We start from the raw sequence: 14,312 nt of genomic DNA on the forward strand, positions 1-14,312 counted from the left end.
TTATCAATACAAGAAGTGCACACAGACAAAGGCTGTTGGCTGTCACAGTGACAAAACAGTATGTTTCAAAAAAAAACAAAAACAAAAGCAAAAACCTATTTTAAATACACGTTTAGCAAGTCTTCGAAGTTAATACATCTTCTAAAAGACTCTTCAAGTTCTTTTTCTGCCTCTGCCCCATTTTACTCTACTCAGCGATTTCTTGGGTTTTTTACTTGTAAGGAAACTACACATTTAATGACATGCTGCTGTCTAAAGGACAATCATCTCTCTCTGGTCTCTAAAGGAGGTGAATATTTGCTAGTAAAAGTCATGATGCCCAAGGTTAACAGCAAATAGTGAGGGGCCCATCCCTCAGTAACCTACTCTGTTTGAATCTCCATTTGGGCGATTCAGTGCTCTGTGATTTAGGCACACAGAGGAACACAGTAGGTGTAACTCAGTGTGGTAGGTTCTTCATATTTGACAGCCTACACTCAAAATCTGCTATGTAATCTTTTTTCCTTCCCCCAGACAGTGCTTCTTAAACTTTCTCATGTTTATATTTCTCCCTGATTTATGGTACAGGAAATATGTTAGCATTTTTAAAAAATAAAATATTAGCAATGCCGTTTTCCAATCCCTGTAAGCCATGTTTCCTGTAGAGGTCTTTGTAATGGTTCATGCATTCCTTACTTTCACACCACACATCTTGGTGACCTCAAACAATAGGACCCCTGAGGAAATAAACAGTTGCTAAATGTGGCAGGATATTTTCCTGAAGTTTCTTTTGCTGTGTCAAATCTACTGTCGTTTTATTGCATTAATGTTTTGCTTAAGCTCTGCTAGGTATTTCATGCTTTAGTGCCATGATTCGGTATTGGAATTTTTGCAGGGTGCTCAGGGTCCTCGGGGACCAGTGGGGGCTCCAGGACTCAAAGGTGATGGCTATCCTGGTATGGCTGTAAGTGTTGATGTTTATTTTTTCATATAAATCATTTAAGATATGTGGATATTAAATATAGATTTAGCCTATGTCTGGTGAGGTGATACACATATATATAATGTAATGATCAAATCTGGCTTAATCAGCATTTCTGTTTCCTTAAACATTTATCATTTCTTTGTGTGGGTACCTTTGAACTCTTATAGTCCCTTATAAAGTATACAGTCAGTCATAGTGATGATGAAACCTTTCCCCCCTCCCTCACTTCCTCCCTTCTTCCTTCTCCCTCCTTTTCTCCTTCCCTCCCTTTCTCTGTCTTCTCTCGCTGCCCTCCTTTCCATCTTTCTCTCTGTACCTCTCTTCCTTTTCTTCCTCCCTCTTCCACCTTTATGAGCATTGCACATTTCTAGGATGCTTATTCTCTCTCATATTACATCACCTTAGGGACCTCGAGGGTTGCCAGGACCCCCTGGACCAATGGGCTTACGTGGTGTGGGAGACACCGGAGCAAAGGTAAGATTTTTTTTTTTTTGCACTAAAAAAATTATTATTTATTCACTTTAAATCCCAGTAGAACCCCTTCCCTCCTCTCCTCCCGATCCCACCCACCCTCCCTCTTCCTCCTCCCCAACCCCTCAGAAAAAGGGAGGCCCCCTCCCCAACCCACTCCAGCACATCAAATCAAATCAGGACTCAGGGCATCCTCTTCCACAGTGGCCTCGCAAGGCAACCACGCCAGAAGGAAGTGATGAAAAAGCAGGCAAGAGAGTCCATGTCAGAGACAGTCTTTGCTCCCCTTATTAGAGGACCCATAAAAAGACCAAGCTGCCCATCCGAGACATATCTCTAGGGGGCCTAGGTCCAGTCCATGCATGGTTCCTGGTTGCATGGCGCTTCAGTCTCCGCAACCTGCAGCCTCCTCCGCCACCCCCAACCCCTAGCCAGATTAGTTGACTCTGTTGGTCTTTTTGTGGAGCTCCTGTCTCCTCTCATCCTTCTATCCTTCCCCACACTCTTCCGTAAGACTCCCACTCTCCACCTAATGTTTGACGGAGATTTTTTAAAGTAGGCAACTATATCTAAGAAAGTACTTAGAGGTGACTTTAGAAAATGTGTTTTGTTTTGTTTTGTTTTGTTTTCTGACACACTAGAAGAATAGTGATGTAGGAAATATTTGATGAATTACTCACCCTTACCCATGGGTTTCCTGGGAAACATGTTCATGAATATGTTGATTGACTTCCTGGTCCTTGAACTGTCTCTTTCGTAGCAACCCTCACATGCCATTGCTTCTTCCTTTATCAAGGTCTGGGTCAGTTCAGACCTCTCTTCTCTCCTTTGGCCCAATCTTTTCCTAGCTTCTCTCACCCTATCCCACAGTTGTATGTATCCCTAGCTTCATGATGACGTCATCCACATCTCCAACCTTCCTTCCTTCCTTCCTTCGGCTCATTTCTCCTGGATCTAATTTCTTCTTACATGTTTTCTTTTGATTTCCTGTAGACATCTTTCACATTCAAACCAGGGCCCTTGATTCTTACCCCGTGGTGCTGTAGAAGGCAGTGTGCCGTCCAGCCGAAGAACTAAGTTATCCTCAGTCCTTTCTTTCCAAAGATCCTCTAAGTCCGGCCTTTTGTTTCATCCTGGCAGTTTCGTGTTCAGAATAAACCTGCCGTTTAGATCATTTGCTTGGGCAGCTTCCTTCTGGTGAACTACCACCAGATGGCCTGTTCACTGAGCTTCCCCTTCCAAATCTGCTCTCTTATAACTTAGCAGGATAGGTGGCCCTTTAAAGCCATAAATCAGAGACAATGCCACTCCTCTTTTTGAAGTACTCTGTGGCTTCTCTGGACTTAGGATGGATCACAGTGACATTCCCAGGCCTTTGAGGATCTTATGATCTGATATGGCTCCTGTCCATTTTCTTCCTGTCCCCAACTTCCAGTCACACTGGGCTGCCATCCCTGTATCTCTTTTATGCGTTCAGGGTCACTGATCTGCAAGGAAGGCCAGATCTTAAGGCCTCAACTAAAGTCTTCCCCCAGGTCTCCCTCACAGGACAGCATCACCCTTTGGCATGTATCCAATGTGTATCAGTCTTGGGGGTCATTATACTTATTTATTACCAATGATGCTCATGGGGTCCATGAGATGCAAGGTCTTTTGGAGGCAGGCTCTCTGTAGTCTCTGCTAACCTCTTGACTTGAGAACGGTGTTATCACCAGTTCTGCACTATTGAATGAATTGGATGCTAGTGGATGATCAGTGCTTTTATGGAAAGCTTTTTTTTATATATACATTTATTTTATTACACATGTATAAAACAAACTACATACAGCAGGGAGAACCATGTGACAATCATGAGAATAATGAGTTTTATACATGGAAAGCTTTTAAACAACTTAACTACTCACTTAGATCTCTCATGCTTCTATTCCAGGTGTTACCTGTCTTGCTGGTTCTGCTATTGTAGTTAGAAGTGAGCACACTTATGTACTGCTCCCCAGTAGTGCAGTGGGTGCTCTTCTCTCCTGCCCTGCCCAAGGAGGATGAAAGGCTAAAGACCCATGCAATAACCATCTTCTGTAAGAGAGATTTCTACATCTGACCCAGTGATAATTCTTGGGAGTAATTGTAAGAATCCCAGTGAGAGGTGTTGCTGATACATGTAGAACTTGGGATGCTGTGATCAAAGTTCAGGTCCCCGAATAATCAAAACTCAGATCCTTGAATAAGCTTTAGTGTCGCCAACAAACCATACTCTATTCAGATATTAAGTCATTTTTTTCTTTAACACATAGCATCTATCAAAACATTGTATTTTAATGAAGTAGAAAGATTCCCTAATAAATATTATCACTTTCTGCTCCATATGAAACATTGATGAACCCTTTTGTTATTATACTAAATATTTCCCTACAGGAAGCAGAAACTTATTTCTGTTAAAATAAGATATGAAACAAAATATGTTAAAATTATACTTGGCTGTGTTTGTGCTGCAGTGGAAGCATATGGCCATTTATATTTTCAAAGAGTAGCTGGTTATGAATATTTATACAAGTATTATTACATTAAGTTATTATGTTACAGCTTCATATTTAGTTTTAATAATAACATAGATAAAAAACATTTAAAATTTAATTCTTATGAATATTCTCCTCTGTCAGATAATTTAATATGCAGACTAAGGTATTTTCTGAGTGATTTTGTATATCATATTCCTGAAAAAAAATCTCTTGTACTTACTTTCATATTTTTTATTATTTTTGGCAAAAGTGCCAAGGAAAGTATTCTTACTTGCAAAATTTTATCCTACCCTTTTGATTTTTTAGAAGTAGCAAATGTATTACCAAAAGGCATACTGTGAGTAAAACTCATCTTGGCTTCCAACTTGCTTCCAGAAGTAGGGTGGGTGGGTTGGGGGCCAGGATCTGTTTCTTTTCATCTGCTTCCCTTTGAGCTGCCTTTTCCTTCTCTGCTCTGCCTCCTGTTTCTTCTGTGTAAAATAGGTTAGCCACAGAACTCTAGCTCAGAAGGAGATACAGGAGCATGAAGTAGTCCTGGAATCAAAGAAAATTTTCAGTTATAGGTTTTAAAATAAGGAAAATTTGGGAAGCAAACACTAGTTTAAAAATAACTTTCAAAATCATCTCTCTTTTGCATAGAGGTCCTAAGCCTTCATCTGACCTTCCCTGCTGAAGAAGACTATGAAAGGACTCACACACACACACAAACACACACACACACACACACACACACACACACACACACACACACACACACACCATAAATGAGGCAAGTAAGGAAGATACATTGAAAAACTTGGGTTTGAGTTCACTTTGTCCTTCTAATAAAGCAGAGGTTGAATCAGCACAAATATGTCAGTGGCAGATAACAAAAGTCTGATACCCAAATATGTGACAAATTTTTCTACTTTGAGTTAAAATGACAGAGAAACTTTAAGTTGTGTGTGTGGGTGGGGGGGGGGTGTGCCCACATTTATAACCTGATATGTTTTTCATTAAAACTCTGTGTAGTCACCTTAAAACCTTGGCCTTAAGGCACCAACTTGCAAAACAAATGTGTTTTGCAATGAGGAAACTATTAAGGTTGATGATTAATTTATGATGGCTTACGTGATACTTAGTTAAGGTCACATATGTTTAGCATATGACATAAACATTAGAATCAAAGATCCTATGTTTTCAAACATATAAAAAAGTGTTGCCTGGCATCTAGCACCTTGTGAGACTCTGTGGTTTATCCCTAATGGAAAATGTTTATAGACCATCAAATTTTGGCAAGAATTTCTGAGCTATTTCAAAATTCTCATAAAAAATTTCAAGGATAAGAGTAGATGTAGGTTTGAACGTGCACCTGGGAACCAGGGCCTTTGGTCTCTAGCTGAGTGGAAAGACCCCATTCAGTGCACTGATGTCTAGACCCATACCACTGGACCACTAGAGGAAGTCATCCTCAGAGACCCTACCTCTACCTGTCTGTGTCCCTTTCCTGGAGCCCTGAGAATAAAGGGAATCCTTGTGATTTGAAGAGCATTTTGACCTACGTTCAGCATCCTTTTAGGAGCTGCAGCTAAGCCACTGCTCTTAAGTCTTTACTTAAAGAGCCCCCAAAGGGTCCTGTAGCTGACAGTGGACCCTCAGATAAGCTGCAGTCTTGGAGTTTGTCTCTAGATTTATTGAAAGAGAATACTGTGGTGGCTCTCTGAGTTCCTCGGGGGCAAATTCATCTTGCCTGGTCCTCTTTGCTCTGTTAGTGCCGGGAAAAGGAAAAGATCTCATGAAAACCTGTGCAATGGTTTCTTGCAGACCTGTCCTTCAAGCAAAACTGCATTTGGAGGCATTCAAAGGGTTACTTAGCTACCACGTGGTTGAATGGGCAAATTATGATAACGGTTATAATTAGTATTTATTTCCTAAATATTCCTAAACTATTGTATGTTGAACAATTCTCCTATTTTACAGAGGAGGAAATTAATGATTAGAAGTTGAACAACTTGTAAACATTTTATAGCATGTGTAGTTTATGTTTGAGAGTGAAACTGTGAATCTGATGACTGACAAATTGAATGAAGGAATTAGTTAGAAAAGACAGAACGGCTTTCCTGTCCCTGGTGCTCAGTCTCCAATGCCTTCCATCTTTGAATCATCTTATGCTGTTTTGCATGCAGTTGGATTGCTTTTCTTTTTATTCTAGCTTTTCCATCATCAAAAACCCACATTATGTAAACTATAAAGAGATGCACAAACGCAAACTAAAGAGTTAAACATTTTCCCCCAAATTAAATATTGAGTGTTGTAAATGCATCCTTTATTTGACAGACGTGACCCATAGTAATAAATTAAAATGCAAGTCTATGTGAAATTCCACTGAGCATCATTATTCTAAAAATGTTCCCAGAGTCTGAATTGCTTCTCTGTTCTCGGCAATGGCTCCCATATGTGCATGCTACCACCATGTCTTGGCAGAATAGAGGACCAATTCATACAGAGATGCATTAGGAATCTGGGGCTTTCATCAGCAGATGTGGACTGGACAAGCAACTCCATTTTGAGTAGGCCAGACAAGAAGGGCCAGTCAAGGAAGCAGGCTTAGGGATAATGATATTAAGAATTTATGATTCCAAAGTGGGCTAGAAACCCACCTCTCCATGGTAGACCCCAAATGGAGTGGAGGTAAGGAAGTGGGGGTGAGTCTATGAGGGGTTGAGGGGTGCACATGATTAAAATACGTTATCATGAAATTCTCAAAGAATTAGTAAAATTATATTAAAATTTGATAGGGGATTGGACATAAGCTCAAAATACTAATTATTAAAGCCAGAAACATATGAAGTTTAAAGGTCAGGGAGCTTGACCTGTAGGTTTCTGCAAAGGTCAAATTCAGGACCCATGGAATTTGATAAGCTAATTTTTCAAGGCCCTTCCTTGAATCAGGTCTGTGTGAAAGCTGAGCTTACTCCAGGCTGCCCACTGCTTTAAATATTGCCTTCATCTCTGCCTGCTGTTTTCTGAGGCTACACTTAGCTTCCCTGGAGTACACACATACTTCTCTGCAGCCCCAAAGACAAACACTAAACCCGGACCATTCATGACCCACTTCGTCATCAATATATTTTGTATTTTTAATAATGTAGATTAGAGGAAGCTTTTCTCTTGGTGAAACGGTACTGTGTGTGTGTGTGTGTGTGTGTGTGTGTGTGTGTGTGTGTGTATCTATATATCTATATCTATATATCGATATATAAATATATAGATATATCTATATATATATCCTTTTTAAGGGGCAATAATGTCCTTTTTGAATGGTTTCAACTGAGAAAGATTTTTCCCATTCCCTTGGAGATTCCTGGCACCAAGCAATCACATGCTCAGCTTCAATGAGCTGACTTTGAGGAAAGGAAGAAATCACCAACAAACCTCAAAGCTCTACAGCCAGCCTTAAACTTGCCAGGAACTAAGAGATGCACATGCTTGAGGGTGAATATTAATGATGGAGGAGTTGAAATGTGAAGCTGGGAAGAAAGGAAATGTGATAGCCATTTGAGTGCTGTGCTTTCTGGAGCCTTCTTAATTGCATCTGTATGCTCGTAATGGTTATGCTGGCAACTGTGGCTGGTTCCCTGGTTGCACAGCAGCCATCAGTGAGGCATGACAGAGGGATGTGACAAGCATTAGTATATTGACTGTTCATAGGACGATTATCTGGGTGTGAAGCCTCTAGAATTCCCACTGACGTTCTGACAGCATCTAAGTATAGTGCCAAAGACTTACTAAGCCATAGCATTTGTCAATGTCACTCACGATGCTTAGGCTTGTGAAGACATCGTAGCTGCAGCTTAATTTCATTTAGAACCTAGACAAAGAGAAACATTAAGCAGATGCTAATCACTGCTTTTGACTTTGTTTTTCTTATTTTCAAACCCAACCTTTTCCTTGGCTGCATCATTTTGTGGACTCTTCAGAGTGCTTGTTGTTTCTTGAATCACCCTTAAGACTGATATTTTCCATGGTGAATTCAATTTAGTTTTTGATATCTCCAAACTCAAAAAGAGTGAGCACTGCATGAACCTCTCAAAGAATGGTAGGGGTTGCATTGGCATGAAGAAAGGATGAGAAGACCAGTAAAGTCTAGATAATGTATGCAGTGTGTAAGTCAGTCTAATGGTTTAATTATTCTCTAAAGTACTTTATCTAAGCCTTATAAAATATAGGAGACACAACCACAGGCCATTTCTTCCTCACTACTGTCTCAGAACCTTTGCCATTTGTCAGCTCTACGACCACAGCAGGTCGTTCGGTTATTCCCCTGAGAGTTAGGCTTCTTTTTTCTCATCAGTGATCTGTACAACATCTGAGAGATGTGTGGAATGAGGCACCTAAGGCGGGTTAATGAATTTCAGCATGAAGACATGCTAATTCACAGCCATCATAGCATGTACCAGTCTTCCAAATCAAATACATTGTAGGCTGGATGAAAAGAGATCCAAAGGACTTGTCTAGCTAAGTAATCCAGGGCTAAAGGACTGCAAAGTTTGGGGTAAACCACAGAATCGAGGCTTGGCAGGGAGGAGAACAACAAGGGAAGCCGTAGGCACCTGGGCACTCATGCAGATGGTGTGGGCCTTTTATGGCCCAGGAAGGATTTTTATAACTCAGGATATTTTATTGGTTGTTTTTTTCTCCTTGAAACTATGACTTATCTGATGTAGGAGAAGACTTTTACAGCCCCACAGCTATGGTCTCTGCATTAAATAGCAGCTGGAAGAAAGTCACTGGAGACAGTTTTCCTTTTATATCTGGTTTTAGCAGACATCAAATGACAAATGGGCTCTGAGCCTCACACCTGGCTCTGAATTTCCCCAAGCTACATAACTTTGGGCATGCCATGTTTCCTTTGAAACCTCAGTTTCCCCATCTATCAAGTGTAGTAAGTTCATGTTCATAGGGTTACTGAGATAGTGAGTGAAATTACTTGCTGTATAATAGACTTCATAAATGTTCATTATTATTCATAATAATGTTTTTATTATAATCTATAGCAAAGATTTGCTTATGTGAGGTTTTTCCTCATGCATGTGGGAGTCTCTGGTGATTCCTTTTCTTCTTTCTTCTGTGAGAAAAATGAAAGTTGTAGTGTGTGCTTACTATCTCCATCATAAGAACTTGCCTGGTTTTAAAGGAGTCACAACTAAACCACTGCAAGGCTATGGTAGCTAAAACCTTTCACTGGATCTTGGAACAAGGTCTGTAGTCAGTCCTAAACTTGGCTATCCCAGTGACAGTGATAGAGATAGCTTCCGTCTAGAGCCCCCTTTTGGGGGTAACAAGAAGGGGAGACCATCTAGTCAGTTCTTTTCTTGAGGGAGCTGAGGCAGGTGGTTACAGAGCTTGGGCCGTGGCCTTTCACTGTTGGCGGAGTGGTTACAAATAGCAAACTCCAGAATTTGCTATTTTGTTCACTGTCTCCTAGTACAAGGGCTCCCTCTGCAGGCTCTAACACCCTCCAACGTAGAAGGGCGAGCCAAGTCCATCATTGGAGAATGCAACTCGATTATCGTCAATAAGCCTGCATATTAAAAAAAAAAAAGAAAAAAGAAACGCCACGGGTAAAGACACGTGTTCTTAGGTACCCAGTTCTGTGTTGCGGCAGAAGCTGTGCTGTTGAGTGGCAACATAAGACTCAGACATGCTCCTCTTTCTCCCGTGCTCCAGCTGTCATGGTTTAACAGGGACTCACAGCCCAAGGGACAAGAGACAGGATGCATTTATGATATATATTGCTCATCAACATGGTGAGATGCCATCTCTCTATGTTTGCAGTTTATCAAATTCTTGATATTCTTGTCTATAGAAAGTGTGACACACACACACACACACACACACACGTGTACATGTTTTAATATGATCAGTCCTAGTTGAGAAAAAATGTTTAACCAAAGCCACAAGAAAAATACCACAAGTAAATAGTGGCATGTTGGTTTTTTCTTCAGAGAATGAGATTTTTAACAACATGCCTTTGTTAATTATATGGCATCTGATACATGTTTAGAATGCATGGAACGTGAAAATTCTTTCTGTGACGCTCATGCACCCATGCACCTCTCCCTTTAGGCATTTAAAGAAATTGGCTGTTATCTATTCATTTCCTACAATCCTGTAACAATACTGACTTATGGTCAATGGTGAAATATTTTTGGATATTGTTCATGAATTTAAGAAAATGTCATTGAAATAATTTATTGTAAACATTATTAAGCATATAAACACCTGACATGAGCTTTCACATACTGATTACATGTCATCAATTATCAGCATGCAGTCTGTCTTCTTTCATATGTATTCTCGGTTTCTCTCTCCCCTGTATTTTTCTGAAATAATCCCCAGATATCATCCACATAAAAATTTGATATTTATCTCTAAAATAAAAGAATTTCTTTTCAAAACATAACTGCGGAGCCACTATAAAACCTAAACACATCAACAATTTGTTACTATAACAGATATCTAGTGTTCAAATCTTCCAGTTCGCGTCATGAATTTTTTATAGTTGATTTGTTCAAATAGGTTGAGTCTGAGGGATGCACACTCGTTCCAATTGCTTGAGGCATCTCTTATTTTTTTTTTTTTGTTTTGTTTGAAATCAGTTTATTCCCCCTTTATTGCACCCTTGTGCTTCCTTCATGAGTATATTGTTTGTATTTGAGGTTTTGCTGATGCTGTGCTCCATCCTTGCAGTGGGAGTCCATGTGTCTCTCTTCCCATTTTATAAGCTGTCAGATCTAGCCACCTATTCAGAGCCAGGTCCAGTTTTTTTTTTTTTTCCTAGCTACATTATTCACAGGTCAGGTGGTGTGTTCCACAGAGGAAGCACATGGTGTCCAGCTACAGCATGTCTAATCTGTTTACCATATCCTAGGAAGATAGAACTGATTATCAAACCAGAAAAAGAAGCCATCTTTTCTGTTTGATAACAGATTTAGTGATCCTAAGTTAAAACCCATATGGTTATGTGTACTGGTGTTCTCTTTGGTTGGAGGGTATTAAAACCCTGATAGATAATAGCTCCATCTCTCTTGAGCGACAGAGAGGTAGATCAGGCAGGTGTGGCCAGAGTCCCTCACACAATACAGACACTTCCTTTGTGGGTACAGAGGTCCTCAGGGAAGGAGAGATCATAGAAGTGTGTCTGACACGGGGTATTCATGTTCTCTGCTTGACGCCCCTTTTGTGAGATTCATCCTTAAAGTTGCAAGCAACCTGAAGTCACTCAGGGCTGTCAGCAGGAGGGAGGCGTTCAAGAGGTAATTAGTACCCAGAGACTCAAAAGCACACAAGTACAATGTGGCAGAAATGGAGCTGTGCTGTGTGCACTTTTCTGAGGAAACTTGAACAAATATCTCCTCATCCCAGGTAGGGCACAATGACAGAAATAAAGAAATGATCCCAGCCAAATGCGGTTGGGAGCACCAATGAGTTTAATGGGATTAAACTTACAGGAGTATGACTGAAGAATTATTTGTAGGAACTTGGACAACTTGTGGTTGGCTACACTCCTGAAGAAAAAAAAAATATCTTTCTCTCAGCAACCATGTCTATAAATCCTTGGGAAAGGTTAGGAGAATTGAAACAGTAAAAAAGTGATCTGTAAAGTTACCCAAATCATTTTTATAGATTGAAGCATTTTAGAAAGACAAAGATCTTGGGATGTAGAGGTCCAAAGCCTGATTCTGAATCATCTTTTTGGAAAAAAAAGTTAAAAAATTAACTTTTATGGGCTGGAGAGATGGTTCAGTGGTTAAGAGCACTGACTGCGCTTCCAGAGGTCCTGAGTTCAATTCCCAGCAACCACATGGTGGCTCACAGCCATCTATAATGTGATCTGATGCATACTGTATACATAATAAATACATCTTTTTTAAAAATTAAAATTTATATGCATAGTGTTTTGCCTTATGTATGGGCATGCACCATATGCTTTCCTGGTGCTTCCAGAGGCCAGAAGAGCGTGTCAGATTTCCTGGAATGGAACAGCTACGTATCTGCTCGGAATGAAACCTGGGTCCTCTGGAAAACCAACTACTGCCTTAACTACTGGACCATCTCTCTGCTCCCCTCACCCCAATTTTGCTGCACAATGCAGTGATTTTTTTTTTTTTTACAGTAAAATTTACCAAATAGTACAGCTGTGTTCACAGGTCAGTTGTTCTTAATCTTGGCCTGAGGCAGCTATTAGTCTGTCTCTGCTTCTATAGATTTACTTTCTTCTGGGTATCCCATAAATGAAATCCTGCAGTATGCCAGTGTCTGTTGTCAAGAGCAATGTTTTTGAGGTGTGTCCGCATTGTAGCATGAATCCGTAATTTGTTTCTTGCAGGGTTTTGTCTTCTCATTCACCAGATGGTGGACATTGGGTTCTTTGTGGGTTTGAGCTCTTATGAATAATTCTGCTGAGGACTTTGATTTGCATGACTCTGGGTGCTGCGTGCTCTTGGTTTCCTTGGGTATGTGCTAAGCAATGAAATCACTGGGTCTGGTAGTAAATATACGTTGGATTTTAAAAGAAACTGCCAAGCTGTTTGCCCGAGAAGCTATAATAGCTCTTTAGGGTTACTGCTTCTCCAGTGTGCTGAACTCAGCCTCCTCTTAGTAGCTGGGCAGATGTGGAACGCTTTAGTTGTTTCCTCTTTAATTAAAGCAGCCGTGTAGTGAACTGGCATTTACCTAGTGCGTACTCTGGGCGAGGCCTGATGAATTACTGTCTCACTTCACCCCACCCCTGTGAAGTGTAGATATTGTTTTCCACCTAGCTGGTAAATTTATTGAAGTGCAGAAGAATTAGGTAAATAAGTCAGCATGGTATTAGAGGATCGTTGTGAGTATTAAGCGATGTCATCCTGAACAGTCCTAACATTACCTTGGCATTATCCTAACATATCCTAGGATTAAACTGAAGGACAGGAGGGGTTTCTCTGTGTCTTCTTAATGCTGCCACCTCAGAAAGATCTAACTACAGGGCTCGACCTGCCTTTAAGTGTCACACCCTGGAGAAACAGAATGTTCTTTATGGGATTCATCCTGTTCTCATAGTCACTCTGTGGCCCAAGTATCACAGAGTCAACCCCAAGTCAAATGGCATGGTTTCGCTCATTGAGGATGTTCACACAGCTTGTTATGGCCACTTTTTATGCCTGTATTTCATTTCCTCCTCTGTTCAAAAACACAATAATTACTTTTCCAAATTCTAGAGATGCAAGCTTTGTATGAAACACATACTAACGCTGCCAGGAAGTTAATTAACTGGCTTGATTTGAAATGGAACCTTTATCAGGAAAGACGAAAGAGCACAGAATGTCAACACAGCAGAATGACTTAGGTGGAAGAGGCTCACTGAATATCCTAGTAAAATTCAAGGGACTTTCAAATATGTAAATAGTCTTTGAAAATATATATTTAACAGTTATATGATGTAAGATTTTTCTTCTTAAAATTGGTAACTTGTCATTCATTGTGTCTTTTCAGGGAGAGCCAGGGGTCAGAGGCCCTCCAGGTCCCACTGGGCCTCGGGGAGTTGGAACCCAAGGACCAAAGGTGAGTCCTTAGGTCTCTAATGTGTGTGAGCATCAGGTGCCAGTTGGGACATCCCTTATTAGAAAACCCCAAACAAGAGATGCTCCAAATTGAGAAACTATTAAGCACAGCATGACCACAAGTGGGTCCAAAACTGGCTCTGTGTAATGAGTGACAGTCAAATTCTGGTGCCTCTGGCCTTCTGTAGAAGGTGCATGTGGAGCACAAATACATTTTGTGTTTAAATATGTATCCTGTCTCCTGAAGAAGTCATTACATACGAACTAGTATCCCAAAATGTGTAAAACTTCAATTCTGAAACACTTGTCATCCCAAGCTTTTCTGAGATGGGATAGGCAAGCTTAGCACTAAACAGCTCCTTCATATGATGCCTTCATTTTATTGTTAGCCCGTTTTTTTTTTTTTTTTTTTTTAATTTTCTGGATTATGGATGGAAGCTTCTTTTCTTGTGTTGTATGAGCTGCAGTGTCTTTAGAACAGTCTCTTCCCCTGCAAAGTCAGAAAGTCAACTGCTCTCAACATAGTTGCAAAGTGTTCTAAATATTTCCAGGTTTCTTAGGAGCTGTGCTATCTCATCAGGAAGCAAATCACAGCTGGATATGGTGGCGCACAGCTGCAGTCAAGACAGAAATATTACAAATTCGAGGCCTACCTGTGCTACATAACAGGTTTGAGTCCAGCTGGAGCTACATATAGATATCCTGCCTCAAACAAAAACAAAAACAAACAACACCCACACCCACACACATCTTGTTTAGCCAGAGGTGTTTTTGGTG

The 14,312-nt window shown here is 40.4% G+C and overlaps 1 protein-coding gene across 1 annotated transcript in view; it reads left to right on the forward strand.

The window, feature by feature from the left end:
• Col28a1 (collagen type XXVIII alpha 1 chain) overlaps positions 1 to 14,312 on the forward strand; it is a 154,307-nt gene that overhangs the window by 79,693 nt on the left and 60,302 nt on the right. The window contains exons 24-26 of the mRNA XM_051151944.1: positions 875 to 943; positions 1,370 to 1,438; positions 13,468 to 13,536. Coding sequence (XP_051007901.1) covers positions 875 to 943; positions 1,370 to 1,438; positions 13,468 to 13,536 — 207 coding nt within the window. The remainder of the gene's footprint in view (positions 1 to 874; positions 944 to 1,369; positions 1,439 to 13,467; positions 13,537 to 14,312) is intronic.

The sequence above is a fragment of the Acomys russatus genome, chromosome 10 (assembly GCF_903995435.1).
Source record: "Acomys russatus chromosome 10, mAcoRus1.1, whole genome shotgun sequence".
Lineage (NCBI taxonomy): Eukaryota > Metazoa > Chordata > Mammalia > Rodentia > Muridae > Acomys > Acomys russatus.